We start from the raw sequence: 23,143 nt of genomic DNA, 5'->3' as shown, positions 1-23,143 counted from the left end.
TAACGAATAACAATGAGTGTCTGTCAGATAAGTAACAAATGTTTCACAAGTATTACAGGTATGTGTTGGTAAAGGTGAACAGGCGTGTTTTAAGGAGACTAAGGAAAGAATACCCTACTAGGTGTGTCAGAAGGAAACTTTAGTTGTGAGGGCACAAGAAATCCCATTGAGACAGCAGTTCTTGAACTGTGTCATCAAAAATTATTACGAAGGAAAAAACATTCGTTTAAAAAAAACAAAAAGATGATTATACGCCTAATTTTGTGTGTTGCTGGGATAATACTTCTTAACATGGCAGGTGAGTTTTGCACAATTTATTAATCTTTATTCATGTAAGTTAATGGCAATGCAATTGTTTATGTTAGTTCATTGTTCATTAACATTTTTGCATGTTAACAGTTACAAATTTTGTTGGAAAAATGTTATGAAATTACCATGAACTAAGATTAACTATATTTTATGTGTAAGCACTGTTAGTTCATAGCTAATGCAATATCTACCAAATGTTGCCAACACCCTTACGTTTGCTATAATTTTGCTCAAATGAAATGAAACTCATCTGTAGCTCTAAAGCATGAGAGATTAACAATAGATGCTGTTTTTAATTGAAGAAAATCAGAGCATTAAACTTATTTTTGAAAAATCAATTGGGTCTCTCTAACCATCTAAAACAAGGCCATACCCACTCCAGTCTTGAATATGTAGTTTCATATGATCCAGCACACTGTGTTTTAACACTGTAAAAAATACTTTGCTGCCTTAAAATTTTTTGTTAAATCAACTCAGATTTACAAGTCATGTCAACAGAGATGATTTGTCACAACTTATAAAATAGAGTTGAGAAAAGTCAACTTAATTTTATAAGTTATAACAACTCACCTGTAGTTATAACAACTCATCTCTAGTCAAGATAAATAACAGAAAGTTGAAATGAGTAGTAAATCCAAGTTGATTCAACAAAAAATTTTAAGGCAGCAAAATATTTTTTACAGTGTAAAAACAAAGATTGCAGGCTACACAAACCAGTTTATCTGCTTTGTAAATGCTTGCAATTGCTTTGTTTAACAGAAACTCTATAAAACCAAAGAGGCCTATTAACATTGAAATGTTACTTTAAATTTAAGATCACTTTGATCAGTTTGATAACATAACAACTGAAACTATTTGTTGTTTTTGTCTCTTTAAACAGGCTGTCTCTGTCAGTTAAATGGTATGTAGTATTTCAATTGATTACAAAAAAATCACATTGAATGTTACACATACACTCATGTGAAATAAGTTTTCTTTTTACTTTTGTATTGTATTATAAGAGTGAAACAAGTTGGTTAATGTGTACTAAGAAAGTAAATCTGTTGAATTGTATCATCTTTTCTTTTATCAGTGTGTGGCCAAGCTCCCTTCAACACCAAGATTGTTGGAGGGCAGAGTGTGACCACAGGGTCTTGGCCTTGGCAGGCCAGCATTCAGTTAATCGGTGGAAGTCATTTCTGTGGTGGTAGTCTCATTAATAAAGACTGGGTCTTATCTGCAGCTCACTGCTTCCAGAGGTATGAAATGCTCCAAAAATGAAATAGAATTCTGTCATTGTTTCTTGACCTCCACATTGCGTTTGGGTAATGTTTTACGGTTGATTTTGTTAACATTATTTAGTTGTTAACAAAAAGCATCTACTAACATAAAGGAACAATAAACAATATTTAGCATTTATTATTTTAAGTTCATATTTTTTTTGCATTTACTACATTTTTTTTAAATCAAAAATGGTAAAGGTTAACATAAGATAATATATAAAAACAAACATGAGCAGTATTCGATTCAGTGAACCTTAAAGGAACAGTATGTAGGATTGTGGCCAAAACTGGTACTGCAATCACACAACTGGTGGCCAATACACAAAATGACAACATAAACATCAGTTGAGGGCTGCAACTCCTCATATTTTAAATGAAAATGATTTCTTAATGTCTAGTGACATATCAGGGCCATTTTATGATTAATTGATATAAATTTCTTACATACTGTTCCTTTAACAAAGGTTAATAAATGCTGAAAACTATAAATCACTCATTGTTATCGTACGTAATTTAATGCATCGACTAATGTTAACAAATACAACCTTACTGTAAAGTGTTACGAAATATTGCTTTCCATGCAAATACAATAAGCAATTATTAAAAGCTTTTAATTTTAAAAGGGGTTACAAAATTATCATAACAGTGATCATATGACTAATGTGCTACGTTTGACGTCAGACAATACATTTGTAAAAAAGATATGAAATTGAATTGGTAATGTCTTACTAAAAACCTATATCACTGTAAAAAGTGAAATCTACTCTACTTAAAAAGACTTACTTCAATTGATAACACTTAAAAAAAAGTTTTATGAACTTAAATGTTCTTATTTTAAATTAAAAATTTTAAATTACTTTTATTAGTAACACCCCCAAAAATTTAACATTTTCAACCTAAATGTTTCACTTAAATAAAAAAAAATAAAAAAATTAAGTAGAAAAACTTCTTATTTTTAGGCGTTACCAATTTAAGTATTTTTTAGTTGATCCAAATCTGTTGACAGTGTAGGGCACAAATAAACCTCTTCATGAAACATGCATCCATTTTGAAGCTTGAAATCCTGCCCCATTGTGTCCTGAACACACATTGTGATTTCTTTTTGTTCCCCGAAAGAAAATCGCATGCAATACTGACAGAATTTCAGCATTGGGCGAACAACTCCTGTGTCTGTGCATATTGCTGTACATTGATAAAAATAATCTAACTTTGTTTATCTGACTTTGTTTATCCTCAGCTATGGTGCATCTAGTATTGCCGTCTCTTTGGGACGTCAGACCTTAACAGGCTCAAACCCAGATGCAATAACTAAGACAGTAAGTCAAGTCATCACCCATTCCAGCTACAACTCAAATACTGAAAACAACGACATAGCTCTCGTAAGGCTCTCATCTTCTGTGACTTTCACCAATTACATACGGCCTGTCTGTCTGGCTGCTAGTGGAAGCACACTTGATGCAGGTGCTAAGACCTGGATCACAGGATGGGGAAAACTCCATGCAGGAGGTGAGCAACCTTTGCTTAAAAAACACCAAGATTCTTGTGTTGTAGTGTTTTAAATTATGACATTTTGAAAAAAAATGTATATCACAGATTCTTCGCTTCCAAACACACTGCAGGAGGTACAGATACCGATTGTGAACAACACTGATTGTAATAAGGCTTATGGTATTATTACAAGCAACATGCTGTGTGCTGGTTTTACCTCGGGGGGCAAAGATTCGTGTCAGGTAAGACATCTACTGTAGGACATTTGCTCATAGTTGTTCACTGTGTAGTGGCAGAGATGTTAAATGTTAAGTGGTTTATTATGCAGGGAGATTCTGGAGGTCCAATGGTCTATAAGAACGACTCCCTGTGGATTCAGTCTGGAATTGTGAGTTTCGGGAAAAGCTGCGCTGCAGCCGGCTTTCCTGGTGTGTACACCAGAGTGTCTCAATACCAGTCTTGGATCAACAATTACATAAGCAGCGATCAGCCTGGATTTGTCCAAATTTCTGCAACTGGTGGTTCATCTAACCTTCACCACTATCTTCCTCACACATTATTCATCTTCTCACTTTATCTCTTTTTGTAAAATTGTACAAGAAGAGAACACAGATGAGGGAGGAGAATTTGCAATGTGCACTCCTATAAATGTGAAGGTTTTACAAGTGAGGTTTTAATCTTGTCGTTTATTTATCTTTGTTACATACCAATACTTAGGCACTTTAAAACATAATTATAGACAAATGTGAGTTTATTAAGTTTAACATTAACACAAAAATTAATCTACATTTTTTTTTATCACAAACACACTCTCTTTATTAATATTTTATTTCTGTGATTTAACTTATGGTGGTTATTTTGACTGACTGTGAATTTCATTTAAACCATTAAGAGCTCTATAGCCCACACAACACAAGATCCACTGCAAATGCACACCAGTCATGTATTAACATTTACTTTTATGTGTTAATGATTTTGATCCAAATAGATTTATAAATGAGAAAGAATTTAACTAACAATAAGCAACCAAATTGCACACTGAAATAAACAAAAGTATAAAGCTGTGCTTAATTGTTACTGATTACGTTCTGTGATGTTTTTTTTCTGTATTATTCCTTAAGAACAATGATCATTTCTGTTTTTCGAAGTGTCAAGCCCATATATATAGGTACTTTTAAAGTGCTATGATGATGTCCCACTCTGTTTAGTAATTTGATGAGTTTAGGGGCACATTTCCTCAATAACTACAATTTAAATTACAAGTGAACAAAATACCACATAACTAGGTTGACCTAAGAAAAAACAGGTGTAATAGCATGGATATGATTATCTATAGTTGAATAACTCTAAAATGTTTCGCTGTCATGCACAAAATGACAGAAATTTTGAAATACAAAATTAGAAAGTGAAGTTAGAGCAGAATTTAGGAGAGGATGCCACCTGGCGCTAAAGCGGTGCAGCTGCAGGTAGGTTTGGCCGCAAAATTAACCCCTTCGGAAACTGTGTTTCAAGCAACCTCACGTTGTTTCAATCGTGTTGTTTGTTATGATATGTGATTTAAAAATGTATCGTGATTAGCTACTGTAAAGTGTTTGTAACGTATGTGAAAACTTTTTTCGGTTGCATTTTCAGTAATAAAAATAACAATGTGATTTGAAGGCACGAACTTCTCTCTGGGCTCTTATCTGGTCACACGTATAGTGTTCATTGTTGTGGACAAAAAAAATTAAAAATAGGGGTTGGCACAAATTATTGTTAAAAATTAGGTCTGAATGAGTTAAAACATAGTAATTTTATAATAATACAAATTTACATATTTCTCACTTTTAGGCATAATATTTTCCAGAGTCGTATAATAATACGACTCCGATATTTTCTATTGGAGGTATTTAAAGTTGTTTATCGTTGTTATGGCAACACACCACAAGAGTCTAAAATCGCGTCAGTCTGAACCGCGTCTCATTGATCAAGCAGAAGACGATGTCGTGGGCAGACTCACATAATAAACAAAATCAACTGTGGCCAGAGGATCTGCCAAATATACACATCCAACAACCAGTGAGTTTTACAAACTACAGTTTAACATGCTTACATCGTAATTTAAAATGTTGGCTTCATGTAAAACGTGGATGAATTGTTTGTTACTTGTATAAATGTTGCTTTTATGGACGTTTATTTTTACGTTTGTTATGGATGTTAGGCCTGTTTATTTATGTTTTGTCTGTATTAGTGTAATGAGATATCCCAAATGAAAATAAATAAGTAAAGAGTTTATTTCTTTGCAAAGGTTCCTCAGTCAACCACAATCTTCCAGCAGTTGCCAAACACAGTGACGTCACCTTTATCACCAGTGCGCGCAGGGCACATTAGAGAGGGTAAAGCAGACATAAGACAACTTCACACTAAAATTACAAAGATGCTGTCATTTACTAACCCTCAATTCACTCTTAACTTTCATTTTTACAGAACATGTAAGACTTAATGTTATGTCTTTCAAATAACTGATCAGAATATAAGTCTGGTTAAGATTTATAAGTAAAGCGAAAAATATAATTGTATAATCGCCCACTTTGGCTCTCAAATCAAATATGGTGCCTTTGAACAGTTTCTATCTTTTTATAACCAAGATCTATACAGGTTTGGAAGGATGGAGGGAAGGTGATAGGATGTTACATAATTTGGGCGTAACGTTTAATTAGAATTGAGCATGTCATAATAGAAGGGGACTGTATAGTTAACACTCTTTGTGTGTTCACGATCATTTGTATCTATTTACATTGTTTTTGTGTGAATTTAGATCTGGTGGAATTAATGATGATCCAGAATGCACAGATGCATCAGGTCATTATGAATAATATGACCATGTCTGTACTCAACAAGTTTGACTACACAAATACACCAGAGGTAATGTGTTCACAGACACAAACATGCCTGTAAGCACACACTTCTCTGTTCTAAGAAATTGCAACCCTATCTGAATGTGAATGTCTGTAAGTGACAATCCTGTATGTTCACAATGCTTTTGTGTGTTTTGGCCTATGTGCCAAACCCCTTTTAAATAGAGCTACAGTTTGTGTCATTTTATTGTTTTCAGCATCCTAAAAGGTTCGATGTGAATTTAGAGGAGGAGGCTGATGTTTACCACCATTATTACCCCTCTGTACCCAGCCTCTGTTACCCAGATTGGGTGTCTCAGCCGCTGATGCAGGCTTCACCCCCTCTTCACCAGATCATCCAGAACCCATCACAAGTAAAGCCTGTTTCCACAAATACATGGACAGGTTAGACAGAAACTAAACAAATACACAAAATAAAACATTAGGGTGGATGGATAAAAGTCAAATTTTACAACAAAATTAAGAGAAAGCAATAATAATTAAATTTGAAGATAACCAAGCCTATTTAAGCTATTAGGATTCATTTGCATTGCAATGCAATGTTATGTTCTTAAAAATTAATACCCCCCCACACATGAAAGTGTTAGCTGTACTGATTTTTATTTATACAAGGTGAATTTAAATAAAAGCAGAAATATTGTTTGTAGATAATTTTTTTCAGTAGTTATTTATATTAGAGTAGCTATAAGAATGGGGTATAGATACATTCATACAAATAAAATATTAATCAGAAAAACCACAATGGTCCTAAAATGAGCTTTCTTCATGTAAATATAAATACTTTAAGATAACTTCTTAATTTTGTTTAATTTTGAGATATGACTCATATATACATGTACATAACTTAAACTCACCAGTGTGATGTTTATAAGCAAAGCTGTACCACCGCCACCTCCACCCAGTGCTACACAGACTGTTGGTGCTGATGTTCCACCTGCACCAGGTATACACACAAACAGTCACCAACCCTCTCTCCTCATGTACATTAAATTATTTCTATATTTACAGGTGTACACCTATTTGGAGTGTGTGTGAGTGTAAAATCTTTAATGTCATTTTATTATGTTCATAATATTGAATTGTCTCTGTCTTTGGTCTCTAGCAGAGTTTAATGCTGCAGAGAGAGGGCAGTGATGAACAGTGAAACCCAGAACATCAATGATTAATAACCACATTGAACAAAAATAGAGTGAAGGCCGTAGGGATGATGTATTTTTGTTGGCAAAACCCGGAAACAAGTTAGCATTTTAGCACTTCTGGTTCCATCATCCCATAGTCAACATGTTTTCTGAATAGGGTTTTGGTTAAACTCCTTAAATAAGATATTTTTGCGCTTTATATGACTTAAAACACATCAGTAATAAACTTTAACATCTTTTTTAAAGGGTGGTTGCTAACAAGTTGCTACATGACTACAGACTTTTTCGGGACAATGCAACACAGGCACAATTCTCAACAAACATTCCTCCTCTGAGTATTTCCTTATCAGGGAACATGTGTTTTTACTAAAGATTGACAGAGCTATCGGAAGCTTGGTGGTGATGAGGATGATGTTGAGAGACGGTTGTGTTGTTCACTTAAAGTTAGCTTTTTATTACTAGTAAACGCATTTAGACTTCAAAATTAATCTGTGAAGATAATCTTGTTGGACAAAATGTGTAAGTGTCATAAACTTTTGTTAAATGCAGCACTTATTTTTTGTGAGAATCCAAAAGTCTATGGGAAAAATCAACAGGCTTTTCGGCGAGGGAATCTGTGTCCTGCTAACTCACGGGTTGGCCAAAAATATATCATCACATAAAATCCAAATGTTTATTTATGCAAGTGTGCTATTTTTACAAGCTGTTACATTTTGTAATTTTATTTCACTTAAAATGTTGGTACTAACAATTTACAATAAAGTTTTATTTGTTAACATTTGTTAATGTATAACAGACATGAAGTTAACAATACTACTATTGTTGATTCAAGTTAATTTTATCATTTTCTAATACATTTAATATTAACGCACTGTGAACTAACAAAAACAATTGCAATGATAATACATTGTTCTGATGTTAATGATTTACATCAAACTATTTAAAATGCAAATAGACTAAGTGGATTTCAAAATATGCATATGTCTTAAAGGGGACAGAGAATGAAAAAACATTTTTACCTTGTCTTTGTTGAATAATGGTAGTCTACCCGCATTCATGAACATACAAAAAGTTCTAGACATGCTAAACATCTCAGTCTCATAGAGATTCCTCTTTTAGAAATGTCAGCCAGAAAACGGCCCAATCTGAAAAACTGATTTTTTTCCTTTATTTAGCCAGGAAAATCACATTGAGATATTTCTATCTCTTCTTCCAGTGAGACCTGGTCAAGACGACGGCACATTGAGTTTCATACAAAAAAAATACAATTAGACAACACCACAATTTACAACAATCACATAATGAAAGATCTAAAACAAGAACGCAAATACAACAAATCAGTTAAAACAATTGCAAGTATCCATTAAACCTTTTGTAAAAGACGTTTAAAAGTGCTTAAAGTTGGAAGTGCATTTAAATTAAGAGTATTTTGCAATTCATTCCAAGCCCGAGGAGCATAGGAAGAGAAAGCACATTTGCCGAATTTAGACAATACCCTTGGGACTTTTAAGCAAATATAAGAACCAGATCTAGTACCATGAATATTTGTATAATAATTTAGAAGATTTGATATATAAGAGGGTAATTTGCCTAAAAGAGCTTTTGTGATGAATAAGTACATATGTAATCTTCTCCTTTGATGTAACGATGACCACGCTAGGGAAGTGTATAAAATACAGTGATGCGTCCGTGGCTCTGCGCCGGAGACAAAGCGTAAAGCTGCGTGATACACAGAGTCTAGTTTTTTAAGTAGCGATGTAGTTGCGTGCATATAAAGAAGATCACCATAATCAATTATTGATAAAAAAGCACTCTCTACTATTTTCTTATGATTCTTATGACATCACAGGCATCTCCCTGCCCCTCCACTTTAAAATAATTGGCTACATTTTTGAGTGGCAGCAAATTCAGCCAATCAGTTATGAAATTGCAAGTTAAGCCAGTAGGGGGAGCCAAATAGGTGCAAAACCACTTGTTTAAAATCCCCCACCCTAATAGAGCTATCTGAGAGAGGTTTTCAGGAAGCTTCTAAGGCATTACAGACCCAAACAAAAATTGTTTTGTCTACATGTCACATCACAGAACAAGGATAAATACCCCGTTCAATCATTCTATGTTACCTTTAAAATTAGTTCAAATTGTTATTGACTGTGAGAAAAACATTGTTCTGAAATAAGATGAGATCATATACTATACACATAATGCCGTAATAAAGTGAACAATTATTTGAAGACACTTACAAAATGAATTTTTGAAATACAATACCCTATAGCAGTGTTCTTCAACCCCAGTCCTCAAGGACCCCCTTCCAGAATGTTTTAGATGTCTCCTTAATTAACACACCTGATTTAATTAAATTAAAATTTATTTAACTTGTTAGGGAGACATTCTGGAATGAGGCTGATGAGTTGGTTTAGGTGTTTTAAATAAGGAGACATCTAAAACTTTCTGGAAGGGGTCCTCGGGAACCATGGTTGAAGAACACTGGCCTTTAGTGTAAAATACCCCTTTTAATACTACAATAACACACATTTTTCATCATATTTCTTTTTCAGTTCATCAGTCTCTTTTTTATGTTTCTCTTCCATTTGTTTTATTTTTTCATCCAGATCTGTCTCTTTCTTCTTTGAGATGTCAGTCAAATGGCTGTACTTTTTCTCATTCTCATCACTTTTTTTGGTATGCTCTTTCTTCAGTTCATCAGTCTCTTTTTTATGTTTCTCTTCCATTTGTTTTATTTTTTCATCCAGATCTGTCTCTTTCTTCTTTGAGAGGTCAGTCAAATGGCTGTACTTTTTCTCATTCTCATCACTTTTTTTGGTATGCTCTTTCTTCAGTTCATCAGTCTCTTTTTTATGTTTCTCTTCCATTTGTTTTATTTTTTCATTCAGATCTGTCTCTTTCTTCTTTGAGAGGTCAGTCAAATGGCTGTACTTTTTCTCATCCTCATCACTTTTTTTGGTATGCTCTTTCTTTAGTTCATCAATCTCTTGAGCATGCTTTGACATGAGATCATGAAACTCTGTTTTATATTTATTTTTGAATTCATTGAATTCTTCAGCTTGTTTCCTGGCCTCATCCTCATACTTCCCCTTCATCTCTTTTAATTTCCTCTCATACTCTTTCTCCATCTTTTGTCGTTCTTGATCCTCTTGTTCTTTTCTTTTTCGATCTTCTGTCTTTCTCTTGTTTTCCTCCTCTCTACGTTCTCGTTCAAATGCCTCCTGAAGTTTCTTTAGTTTCTCTCTTTCCTGTTCTCTCATCTCCTCCTCCTCTCTCACTCTTTTATCCCACTCCTTTTTTTGTGATTTCTCCCTTTCTTCTCTTTGTTTTCTCATCTTCTCTTTACTCTTCTCAAACTCTTTCTCTAGTTTTTCTTTTTCTTTGCGCTCATCCTCAATCCTTTGCTTCTCTGCTGCTTCTCTTTGCTGTTTTTCCTGATTGAATTCTTCAATCATTTTCTTTTGTTTCTGATCCCATTCACTTCGTTCTTTGGTCAGTTTTTCATGATATTCCTCTTGCTCTTTTTCTCTTTTAAGTCTCTCATGATGACGCTCTTCCATTTCTCTTTTCTCTCTCTCATATCTTGCTCTCTCATCTTGCTCTTTCTTTTGCAGCTGTCTCTGTAGCTCAGCTTTATTGTCCTCAATATCTTTCAATTTTCTTTCCCATTCTTTTTGTTGTCTCTCTTCTTCAATTCTTCTTTGTTCTTTAGCTGCTTCTCTGTCTTTCCTTTCTCTCTCCTCTTGTTCATCTCTCTTTTTGATTTCCTTCTGCAAAAATTCTTCTTTTATTCTAAGTTCCTCCTCTCTTAATTTCCTCTCTCTCTCCATTAGCTCTCTCTGTTCCTCAATTCTCCTCTTCATCTCTGCCATCTCTTTTTCATGTTTATCAAGTAGATGTTTGTTCTCTCTTTCCATCTCCTCTTTCTTCTGCTGTAGAATTTTTTCAATTTCTTGTTTAATGGCAGCTTCTGCTTCTTCAAACATCTCATTGGTATAACAGCCTCCTCCATTTTTCTCAATCATTCTGTTGATTTTTTCTAGTAAGTGAATGACTTGTTTAGTATTGTCTTGTTTTGTATTTTCAAACACATAATACCTTCCCCCACAATCACGAATCAGCTTTATCAGGTGTGGATCTCCATCCTCCAGGTAACTTTCAATCGTCTGATCTTGCAGATTATTACCATGGGTGAATATTATCATGCTAAACATCCCAGCATTTTTTCCAAATGTCTCTTTAATAAGGTTCAGAGTTTCTCTTTCTTCTGTTGTGAATCTTCCAATTGTAAGAATGAGCAGAAACACATGAGGTCCTGGAGAAAGAAGACTGATGCACTTCAGTATCTCCTCCTTAACCTCATCATTTGAGACCTGTGTGTCAAACAGGCCAGGAGTATCAACAACAGTGACTGGTCTTCCCTTAACAATCCCCTCTTCCTTCTGACATGAGGATGTGACTGATTTTGAACTGGCTTGAGATTTAAATACTCTTCGGTTGAGTATGGTGTTTCCTGTAGCACTCTTTCCACTTCCAGTTTTTCCAACAAGCACAATCCTCAAACAGTCTGTACTTGTTTTCACACTCTCACTTTCACCTGTGATAGGGAAGAAAAAAATAAATGTTTGAGCAGTTAAAGGGTTTTGCATCTAAGCTCTTCAAAATATGGACCTTGTTTCATCACTGCCAATAAAAAAAAACTAAGACCCTTTTTGCTTAGTGTTTGTGTTCTAATTGCTTTGTGATATTAGCTTACTTATATTGTATACTGGTATATCAACAGTCATACCCAACTAAAAATGAATACACAAAATAATGCAACCTGATCTCATAGGAAAACCTACTTTAAGTGCACTGCAAAACAAATTAGGCTAAACAATTTCAACTTGTTTTTATAAGTTATGTACACTGTTTTTAAGTCAAAATTAAAATATTAGGTTGAATTGACTTGCAAAACCAAGTTTTAACTTCATGCTGCATTTATTTATAGTGTGGTGTTGAATTTGTATGATGGAAATGTAAAAAACGTATGATTATCTGAGACGTTGTGCAGATTGTGTTATACTATAACATACAAATTATATCATTATGCATTTAAGGTTTAGATTAATCAATTTTAAATGAGTTGTAAAAAAATGTCACCTGTTTGTTTGGTCTGCTTTAGTTCTCTGATTTCTTCCTCCATTTCTTTAATTCTGGTATCTTGTTGAACTCTGTACTTTAGCTGGGCTTTTACATACATATCAGATGAGTAGCAACTGTTTCCAGCAATCATATCATCAATCTTCTGCAGCAGTTCTGAGATCTGCTCACTATCACGACTTTTGTTGACACTAAGTATTTGGTATTTATTCCCACATTTCTGAATAAGTTTTTGAATGTCTTCATTCTTCTGTATGAAATTAGTGATAATTTTGTCTCGCCTGTCCCCTTCACATATGAACAAAACAATCAAATAATCCCAAAACTTCCCATCAGCTGTGCCAAATATGTCACTTGTTTTTGCGAGTTCTCCTTTATCATCATCAGTGAGAGGACCGACAGGTAGGACCAGGAGAAATGCATGTATGTTAAATGAACATAGAGACAGGGCCTTGTATGTCTCATACATTACATCTATATTTGAGAGAGATGTATTGTATAGTTCTGGCATTTCAACCAGTGTGATCTGATGAAGACATTTCATTCCCTCTCTCTTCACACATTCATGGAGGAGTTCTGTTTTAGACACCTCTGCTGATTCAGTCTGACCCAGTATTATGTTTGCTGTCTGAATCTTCCAAGCACTGCTTCTTCCAAACAGCACCAGGTTAAGATTTTGAACAGGTTCTGAAACAAACAAGGTCATTTATGTTGCTATCTGAATGTTTTTTAATTAAAACTTGTATGCCTTGCATATGTTTAACACAATAGAAGACATTTTATTAGAAAGTTTGAATTGTTTAATTATTCAAACAAAGTCAATAGATCCCCACTGACTTCCACAGTGTTAATAAAGCACCACATTAAATGTGTTGTGTACAGTATAATGACAATGATTGAGAGAAGATAAAATGACAATATTTAGTCTACTTACGTTCTACCTCCATTTTATTCATCTGTGATGGTTTCAGTAATGACTGCATTTTTTTTTTCATGTTTGATGCTTAAAGAGAAAGTACAACCAAATTATACTTATTTCAGAATTTAATGTTTTCTGAAAACTAAAAAGAAAACTAGTTTAAATAACTTACAGAATCCAGCAAAACCTTCTGGATTTTTCATCTTTTGTCTTTCACTCTTATGATGCTGCAGATGTGAGGCCTGTGGTGACTCCTTAATATTCACGCTGAGATGATTCCCCATATTGTTTTGCTGCAAGTTCAGAATTTTCTCATACAGCTCATTTACTGATTCCTGTTTGGCTATGCATTTTCCCTTTTTCTTTCCAAATTTGTGGTACCTCCATGTTTCTTTGAGTAAGCCATAAACAAGTTTTTGCTCCTTATCATTTGTGAATGGACCCAGCAATAGCACTATTGTATGGTTCAATGAATTATTTGACCAAGAGTTCAGAATCTGAGTTATCATTTTACTTTTCTTCTCCCCAAAGTTACCTAGTTGTGGAATCAGTAGTAGTACATGTGGACCTGGAGAAGACAAATCCACACAATATTGCAATGCCTGTGAAATGTGGGCTTCAGGGGCTTGACTGTCAAACATATTTGGTGTGATGGTCACAGATATGGGTTGAGTCCTAAAACATCCTTTCTCACACAACTGAAGGGAGCGAGAAGCTTTATCAAATGCTTTCTTTTCCAAGAGCAGGTTTCCCACAGAGCACTTGTCTGCCCAGTTGTCTCCAACCAACCAAATCTTTAATTCAGACACTAAAATAAAAGATATAATTTCAACACCAGTGTATTGTTACAGATTATGTTTTATCCACTTTTTGTTTGTTTTAAAGGTGAACCCATTCTTTTTCATGTTGCGTGTAGTGTAGCAGTCATTTTGGACTTGCTACTGGCATACTGGCATCTAGTGGATGCATTACGCAAAAGAAAATGTTTTTAGGCTGCAATCATGCGTTACTGTGAAAATGCGTTAGTCAGCCATGATTTTTTTCAGAAAGATAAAGCAACTAGTGTTGAGCTGATCATAAGATATTCTTGTAATATTAATTTCTTAAGGTGTAAAGTTCTTTTTAATGAGAGAAAAAAATGACTGAGTAGGCCTACAGTACACCTTTTATCAATAGAAGGTTAATAATAACATGCAAGACTAGGCTGTGGTCTTTTATATAAGACTTATATAAGACTCTATTATATAAGACTTACTCTTTTTACTTTGTAACATATTCTGACCAGAGTACTGCAGCAGTTAATAATATATCTATCAGAATTAAATGGGGCAATCCCCAACATGCATTGTAGGACTTACTGTGTGGTGGAGGACTTATGCTTTCTCTTCTTCTTCTTACTGCACTCTCAGCTGTGCTATCCAAGTCTGTTGAATAATTTTTAATTTTATGGTTAGTTACAAAAACTTGTTAAATCATTACTGTGGTTAAACAATGATAGCAAAGTATTTCCATTTTGATTTGGGGTTTTACAGTATTGACTCACAAATATGGACAATGCTAAGGAAGTGTAGCATGTTGTTTTGAAAGCAAGCTAAGGACAGCAAGTTACAAAATATCTGAGTTATAATGTATTTAAACTAAAAAGAATATACAATACAAATGCGTTAACATTAAAGTTTAAAATCCTCAGTTAAACATACTGTACAGTTATATATTAAATCATATACTCACATGTAGAAAACGCCATTTTAAAGGTTCCAGCACTTAAACAAAGTACAATAAACAAAGACACAGTAAGTCCAAAGTACAATATACAATACCACCCCTCTGTTAAAGGAACAGTAACATTACCTGCAAAACCATAGACAGTGTGCTTTCTGATTATACTTCATCTTGTCAAAATTGTTCGTACATTTTAATAGTGGTATTGTGGTTTTAATAATTCAGAGGTGATCAAGTTACCACACTGTAAAAGAAATTAATCTCGAACCTATCATCAGGTTTGATAAAAAACAAAAGTCAAATGCAACTTTTTAGTCTTTTTAGATCATTTTTATTATTTATACAAGTAAAAATTATATTTAAATATTCGTTTAATGTTTAATTTAGCAATACAATTTCTATATGCATGCTTGGTATGCAAGTAAGATCTCTTGCGATTAAGTTTTTTTATTAAAAATATTTTTCTAAAAGTCTGAATTCTTGCAAGACATTGTCAAATATACACTCTATAAATACCAGATCAACAAGCTGCCAGAAAAGATGAACAAGAGACAAGCACTGTGATGCTGGAGTGGAGACTTGTGTGTGTGTGTGTGTGTGTGTGTGTGTGTACACCTGGTAATTAACACGTTGTGGGGACCAATTGTCCCCACAAAGATAGGAATACCAGTATTGTTTTGAGCTTGTTGGGATATTTTGATGTCCCCATGAGGAAACAAGCTTATAAATTAAACAGAATGATGTTTATTAAATCTAATGTTTGTCAAATCTAAGGTAGCAGAAAGTTTTCTGTGATGGTTGGGGTTAGGGAATGGGGTAGGTAAGGGGAATAGAATATACAGTTGGTATGGTATAAAATGCATTACGTCTATGGAATGTCTTCTGTGCAACAACACGCTCACACTTACTGATAATGGGGTAAATCAAACTGGGTGCTGAATCCCTCAATGTGAATAATGTCATAAAATGTGAGAAAGGGACAGCACTCACAGTTCAAGCTTCAAAAATAGCGTTTAAACGCTATTTTTGAAGCTTGAACTGTGAGTGCTGTCCCTTTCTCACAGTCTATGGAATGTCCCCACAAAACATGGAAACCAGAGTGTGTGTGTGCGTGTGTGTGTGTGTGTGTGTGTGTGTGTGTGTGTGTGTGTGTGTGTGTGTGTGTGTGTGTGTGTGTTACTTTCTATAATATGACTAAGGTTTGGACTATGTTGTGAAATAAAAGACCAGCTGCTGTGAAGAAACATCTAAATTTGCCACAACAGTGTCTGTAACTTTAAAGTTTACAAAACCACTCTAATATTTTTAGTGACATTTATTAATTTATCAGTGTCTTTGAAATCACTGTTGTAGGCCGGGGTCTTTAATTCTCATTTCATTTAACAGACAGTGATACAGTTTACAGTACTTTAGCAGTGGTGTGAATTATAGAATGTGTGTGTGTGTTTGTTTACAGAATGAGCAATGTAACTTTTTCAGAACTGACCTCTTATGCAATATCATTCTGTCCCCCGCTGGAGTATTGGAACATAGATCACATGTTGTTTGTGTATAAGAATTACATGAACTTTGAATGGCATATTTTAAAGTAGCTAAATGTTTACACAAAATATTTATCTGAGTGAGCAAGAACATCATAAAAACACCACTAGCTGCCAGCTCTTTAAATAACTTTGTGTGTGTTGCCATGCAATGACTGCTTCCAAATAACACCCATCTGACATACTGGTTATCTTAGGGCTCAAGCACATTAATGATACTGGCACAAACTGGCAAAGATACCAAACCAGTAAGACAAGCGGGTGTCTAAACAAATCAGCTGACACCCCAATAACAAACACACACTACACACACACACTAACCAATGACTAAACTGGATAAACAGGAATGTCAATGCAATAAAATACCACATGCACTTTAATTTTGCTTATTTCGTACCCAAATTTTTAAAGCCAGTATAATAACCAGCTTATTTGCCCTGGCAGTAGTGGCTCATGGACATTGCAAGCATTTGTATTTGTTTGGAAGGGTGTGACAACATTTATAACAGCTGAAAAAGAGCAAGAACAAGCAGGATTAAAGGATCACCACTGATCCCATTCGGTGTGTGAGTGTCGTATGTTGGCTCTGTTTGTTCAGCTAAAAATATCTAACAGCAGTGAATGAGACACCAACATAATCTAAGGCATATTACTGTACTTATGACTGGAATAAAAGGATTGAGTTTAATTAATTGGTTTATAAGGGGGTTTAAAACAAAAAGAGAGAAACACAAGGATAATGTCAAAGAAACAGCGTGTCCTGCCTGTAGCATTTTTGGCACAAAATCACTAAAGGCATTCTTGAAAACAAGACAGCACATACACTCTAAAAAACAAACGGTGCTATATAGCACCAAAACAGTTGCTTTGGATCGTAACGATAGAAGAACCATTTTTAGTGCCATATAGCACCGGTGAAGAACCAGTGAAGCACCAGTGAAGCACCAGTGAAGCACCTGTGTAGAACCATATAGTGCTATGTAGAACCATATGTGGTGCTATATGGCCCCTATATGGTTCTACACTGGTGCTTCACTGGTGCTTCACTGGTGCTTCACTGGTTCTTCACCGGTGCTATATGGCACTAAAATGGTTCTTCTATCGTTACGATCCAAAGCAACTGTTTTGGTGCTATATAGCACCGTTTGTTTTTTTAGAGTGTACAGTATCACAGTCCCAGCATTGCTACACCCCTCCGTTCAGATTGAATACCTAACAACCTCCAGTCTCAGTTTTGTTTTGCTTTCATAAAAGTTTGCTGCGTGTTGCCTATTAATACACTGTCAGAAATAAAGGTACAAAAGCTGTCACTGGGGCAGAACACTTTGCAAAAGGTTCCAATAGGGCTTGGGCGTTTTTTGACGTCATTACTTGGCGTGGTGGCCATGTATTAATAATAAAGGAACACATTAAAAGTAATTTACATTAAAAATGAAAGATAAGGACAACATTTCATTATGTTTTATTCAATTTAGGAAACCAAACATAAACCTCAACCCCTCAGTAATGTGTATACATGACAAAAAAATGACATTTATATATACAACAGTGAAGTATCACACCTGAATATTAATTTATATAGCTTAAGTCAACATTGAACATTGAAAATAAGGGAAATGTCCTTGTTTACTCGCCCAAAATACAGGAAAGTTTCAACATTTATCTTTCTGTTGCTATCCCTCTGCTGACAGCAAAAACCGCTGCATTAACTAAGCTAGTTGTGAAGCTAGGTTGTACGTGACATTGCTTACAGATTGGCGTGAAATCGTGCTCCCACAACAACCATGTTGTTATCTTAAAAAAGCTCTTTTTCATATGGATCCAAAACGTTAAGTTCCAATTTTGTCCACATGGGTCCCTGCTTCCACATCCTTTTCGGGATTTTAACATCTTTTTTCTTTCTTTTCATTCTCCCAACTCTGCTGCTTTTCCTCGTTCGACTTGCTGTATGTTTACATTCGCGAGGCTATCAACATGGCCGCCACGTGCCAGAATGCAACGCGGCGCCCAAGCCCTATGTACCTTTGAAGTACTAATATGCAATCTTTGGATACAAAAGTGTACCTTTTTGAAAGGATACTGTCCCAGTGACAACTTGTGTACCTATATTTCTGAGAAGTTATGATCTGTTTCAGCCCCAATAGGGTGACCATACGTGCCATTCTTCCCGGACGCGTCCTGGCCAGGATTTCGGGTGCGTCTTCCAAAAGTCGTATTTGTTGTCGGCATACGTCGTAGAGGATTATTATTACAGAAAAGCAACCATTACATATTTTAAGCTAAGAATGAAACTATGATTGTATGTCTTATGTTTTTAACTGAATGGCGTATGCGGTCAACCAATACGACTTCCGGAAGACGCAACCGAAATCCTGGCCAGGACGAAAGGCACTTATGGTCACCCTATGCATTATTATTATTCATCTTTAAGGTCATCTGCTGTATATGCTGTGTAGTTTATGGCAAGAACTAGTTTATCTACACAATTAGGGAAAGACAATTTAACATATCCAATTCACCCAGATTGCATGGATTTGGACTGTAGTAGGAAACCGGAGTACCGAGGGAAATCCACGCTGACTGTTCTGATGCAGCTGGGACTCAAACCAGGGAACTTCTTACTGGTTTGAAAAACTACCCACTGATCCATGAGTCCATCCCTCTCTAACAACAACAGCAACAACTGAATGAATGCTGTAGTAATACTGACAATTTTGTGACAAACAAAATGTCAATAATAATGTACTCTCCAATAGATCATAACATGCAAACCAGTTCTAAAAATGCATTGCATTTACCATTGGACTAACATAAATCATACGTGACCCACTTAATTACATAAGGGTGAGTAACTCAAGAGTTCGCATTAACATGATCTGAAAGCATATAATAGCATATCTGGCATGTTGTCCAATGGGAGGGCTCAAAACTCTAAATTTTAGCTCGAACCCAGATACCCTCCCCTTTAACTGGGATAGATACCAGCTGAGAGTGAAGGGTGGAGGACGAATGCTGCAAAACTGTCATGGGACAGAGGTGAGAGACCATGTTAAGGTACATATTATGACTATAAAACATTTTCTGGAATACAACTGATTACTGGACAATATGACAAAATGTTTAAGTTAAGATATCACTAGAAGAGGTTTACTCTGTTCTTGATCATTTCTTTCCTTCATTTAACTCTCTGTTTCCTGTGAACTCTTCACAATACACTCCCAGAAAAATGGTATGTATCTTTAAGGTACCAGGATGTATCTCTAAGGTACCAGTGTGTACCTTTTAGGTACAAAAGTGTACTTTTTATAAAGGTTTAAACTTTTTAATAAACCCAGCATATATTGTGAGTGAACAATACTTACCCCAAATGTTCGGCCCAAATTTCCTATCATACAAAACGCTTCAAAGAAAAGTGAATTTACATGTACTTTTATTTAAATAATTATTGCAATAAAAAACAAAATCTAACATTTAATATAATCAAAAATATAGTGTAATACCTATTTGTTAAATAAAGAATCATTATATCATGAACACAAACATTTCCAAAGTCAGAAAATACATTTTTAAAGAAGAGACAAGTCATACTCAACTCATAAAGTGCTGTGTTTTCAAAGTTTCTCTAAACAATAAAATCAAATGCTATGTACAACTTAAATTTACTATACAACACCATCATACTTCTCTTCAAAACTATTACCAAGACCAAACTCCATCTATTGCCATTTTCGCACCCTCATTACTTGAGTTATTTTCACTTGCTGTGACTATCACTAAATTCTTCTGACATACTCAATCTCTCTGTCTTTCTCCACCGTTCCTCTCCTTTCTTAATAAAGTCCATACAGTCTTTGTTTCATCACCCTCCTTCTCGTCTTTTACCCTCTCTGGGCTTCCTGAGAGATGGATCGGCCAAAGGCTCTGGGTGATTTGGCAAAATCCATCCGGATGGGAATGACAGGTGGCAGGTCTTTGGTGATATCTTCAACAGGTCTTCTGTAGAAGTAGGCACCGTCAGGAGCTCGGGCTGGAGGCAGATCTTCCAGGGTGTGGGGGGTTCCTCGACCCAGACGTGAGCCTAATTCAACAGGCTTGAACATGGGCAAAGGCAGGGTGTTTCTGTTGGGTAAGACCTGGTACTCCTGTACACCCTTCTCCACATTTCCCACTCTGAGCACACCGGACGGACAGGACTGATTGAGAGGACGTCCTTGCCAGTATCGAGAGAAAGTCTCTCTGCGAGAATCGTCTGACATCAACATGGACTGACTGTGGATAAAAAATTTGAATTTAGTTTTGTATTGTATCTTTATCATAACTCAGCATTCTTGTCTTGTTTACTTGAGAAAAGCAAAATTATAAGGAGATTTTTAAAAAACGTTTATAATTTTATTGACTCACCGATCCTCAGGTTGTGTCTTCATATTGACGCTGTTCCAGTCCGCGGTGTAACTCTCTCTCTTAGATTCATTTTTCTCCCTTACGTTGCAGCTCAGCTTGGCTCCAACCACACGTCCACCCCTCTTCTCCAAAACTGTGCACATTGGCATCATCAGTGTCTTTTTGTGTCAATAATATCGTTCAAATGAAACAGGTAGAGATTTCCAATTTCCTTTTATTTGTTTCTTCTTGTTTGTTTTGGTCGAGTCTCTGTCTTCTGTCTGTTTGCTTATCTGTCTGTTTGGGCATCTTGCTTTTATAGAGCTCTGCTGCTATTTCTGTCCAATGGAATCAGCCCACACACTCACAGCATTGGAACAGCAGGGATATAAGGCTTCAGAAATCCACACGGATCCAATAGATTTCCTGGACACATTCCAGACACATTACTGAACACTGACCCTCACTTAACACTGACCCCATCAACAAAATCTATCTATCTATCTATCTATAGTATCTCTCTATAGTATCTATCTATCTATCTATCTATCTATCTATCTATCTATCTATCTATCTATCTATCTATCTATCTATCTTTCTATCTATCTATCTATCTATCTATCTATCTATCTATCTATCTATCTATCTATCTATCTATCTATCTATCTATCTATCTATCTATAGTATCTATCTATTTCTCTATAGTATCTCTCTATAGTATCTATCTATCTATCTATCTATCTATCTATAGTATCTCTCTATAGTATCTATCTATCTATCTATCTATCTATCTATCTATCTATCTATCTATCTATCTATCTATCTATCTATCTATCTATCTATCTATCTATCTATCTTTCTATCTATCTATCTATCTATCTATCTATCTATCTATCTATCTATCTATCTATCTATCTATCTATCTATCTACAGTATCTATCTATCTATCTGTCTGTCAGTCTGTCTGTCTGTCTGTCTGTCTGTCTGTCTGTCTGTCTGTCTGTCTGTCTGTCTATCTATCTATCTATCTATCTATCTATAGTATCTATCTATTTACAGTATCTGTCTGTCTGTCTGTCTGTCTGTCTGTCTGTCTGTCTGTCTATCTATCTATCTATCTATCTATCTATCTATCTATCTATCTATCTATCTATCTATCTATCTATCTATCTATCTATCTATCTATCTATCTATCTATCTATTTACAGTATCTGTCTGTCTGTCTGTCTGTTTGTCTATCTATCTATCTATAGTATCTATCTATTCACAGTATCTGTCTGTCTGTCTGTCTGGCTATATCTATCTATCTATCTACAGTATCTATCTACAATATCTATCTACAGTATCTATCTATCTATCTATCTATCTATCTATCTATCTATCTATCTATCTATCTATCTATCTATCTATCTATCTATCTATCTATCTATCTATCTATCTATCTATCTATCTATAGTATCTATCTATTCACAGTATCTGTCTGTCTGGCTATATCTATCTATCTATCTATCTATCTATCTACAGTATCTATCTACAGTATCTATCTACAGTATCTATCTATCTATCTATCTATCTATCTATCTATCTATCTATCTATCTATCTATCTATCTATCTATCTATCTATCTATCTATCTATCTACAGTATCTATCTATCTGTCTGTCTGTCTGTCTGTCTGTCTGTCTGTCTGTCTATCTATCTATCTATAGTATCTATCTATTTACAGTATCTGTCTGTCTGTCTGTCTGTCTGTCTGTCTGTCTGTCTATCTATCTATCTATCTATCTATCTATCTATCTATCTATCTATCTATCTATCTATCTATCTATCTATCTATCTATCTATCTATCTATAGTATCTATCTATTTACAGTATCTGTCTGTCTGTCTGTCTGTTTGTCTATCTATCTATCTATAGTATCTATCTATTCACAGTATCTGTCTGTCTGTCTGTCTGGCTATATCTATCTATCTATCTACAGTATCTATCTACAGTATCTATCTATCTATCTATCTATCTATCTATCTATCTATCTATCTATCTATCTATCTATCTATCTATCTATCTATCTATCTATCTATCTATCTATCTATAGTATCTATCTATTCACAGTATCTGTCTGTCTGGCTATATCTATCTATCTATCTACAGTATCTATCTACAGTATCTATCTACAGTATCTATCTACAGTATCTATCTATCTATCTATCTATCTATCTATCTATCTATCTATCTATCTATCTATCTATCTATCTATCTATCTATCTATCTATCTATCTATCTATCTATCTATCTATCTATCTATCTACAGTATCTATCTATCTGTCTGTCTGTCTGTCTGT

At 34.9% G+C, this 23,143-nt stretch overlaps 4 protein-coding genes and 1 long non-coding RNA gene across 6 annotated transcripts in view; 3 read left to right on the top strand and 2 right to left on the bottom strand.

The window, feature by feature from the left end:
• Positions 1-23,143, top strand: part of LOC135768510 (trypsin-like) — a 262,331-nt gene that overhangs the window by 33,538 nt on the left and 205,650 nt on the right. The window lies entirely within an intron of this gene.
• LOC135733913 (trypsin I-P1-like) lies at positions 162-4,896 on the top strand. The gene is made up of 6 exons (XM_065252707.2): positions 162-298; positions 1,190-1,210; positions 1,382-1,547; positions 2,809-3,077; positions 3,165-3,301; positions 3,388-4,896. The coding sequence occupies exons 1-6, from the start codon at positions 244-246 to the stop codon at positions 3,646-3,648; spliced, it is 909 nt and encodes a 302-aa protein (XP_065108779.1). The 5' UTR covers positions 162-243; the 3' UTR covers positions 3,649-4,896.
• Positions 4,957-6,004, top strand: LOC135733914 (uncharacterized). The gene is made up of 3 exons (XR_010527054.2): positions 4,957-5,117; positions 5,347-5,434; positions 5,857-6,004. It is a non-coding gene; the product is annotated as an uncharacterized lncRNA (long non-coding RNA).
• LOC135733907 (GTPase IMAP family member 8-like) lies at positions 7,975-14,937 on the bottom strand. Its single transcript, XM_065252699.2, has 6 exons — positions 14,891-14,937; positions 14,518-14,583; positions 13,332-13,967; positions 13,175-13,243; positions 12,241-12,927; positions 7,975-11,695 (listed from the first exon to the last, which is right to left on the bottom strand). The coding sequence occupies exons 1-6, from the start codon at positions 14,904-14,906 to the stop codon at positions 9,612-9,614; spliced, it is 3,558 nt and encodes a 1,185-aa protein (XP_065108771.1). The 5' UTR covers positions 14,907-14,937; the 3' UTR covers positions 7,975-9,611.
• tcap (titin-cap (telethonin)) lies at positions 19,836-21,108 on the bottom strand. The gene is made up of 2 exons (XM_065252708.2): positions 20,824-21,108; positions 19,836-20,691 (listed from the first exon to the last, which is right to left on the bottom strand). Exons 1-2 carry the CDS (start codon positions 20,973-20,975, stop codon positions 20,301-20,303), a joined length of 543 nt encoding a protein of 180 aa, XP_065108780.1. The 5' UTR covers positions 20,976-21,108; the 3' UTR covers positions 19,836-20,300.

The sequence above is a fragment of the Paramisgurnus dabryanus genome, chromosome 3 (assembly GCF_030506205.2).
Source record: "Paramisgurnus dabryanus chromosome 3, PD_genome_1.1, whole genome shotgun sequence".
NCBI classification, from domain to species: domain Eukaryota; kingdom Metazoa; phylum Chordata; class Actinopteri; order Cypriniformes; family Cobitidae; genus Paramisgurnus; species Paramisgurnus dabryanus.
Note: the sequence above shows the minus strand (reverse complement) of the source record. Positions and strands in the feature narration are given on the sequence as shown.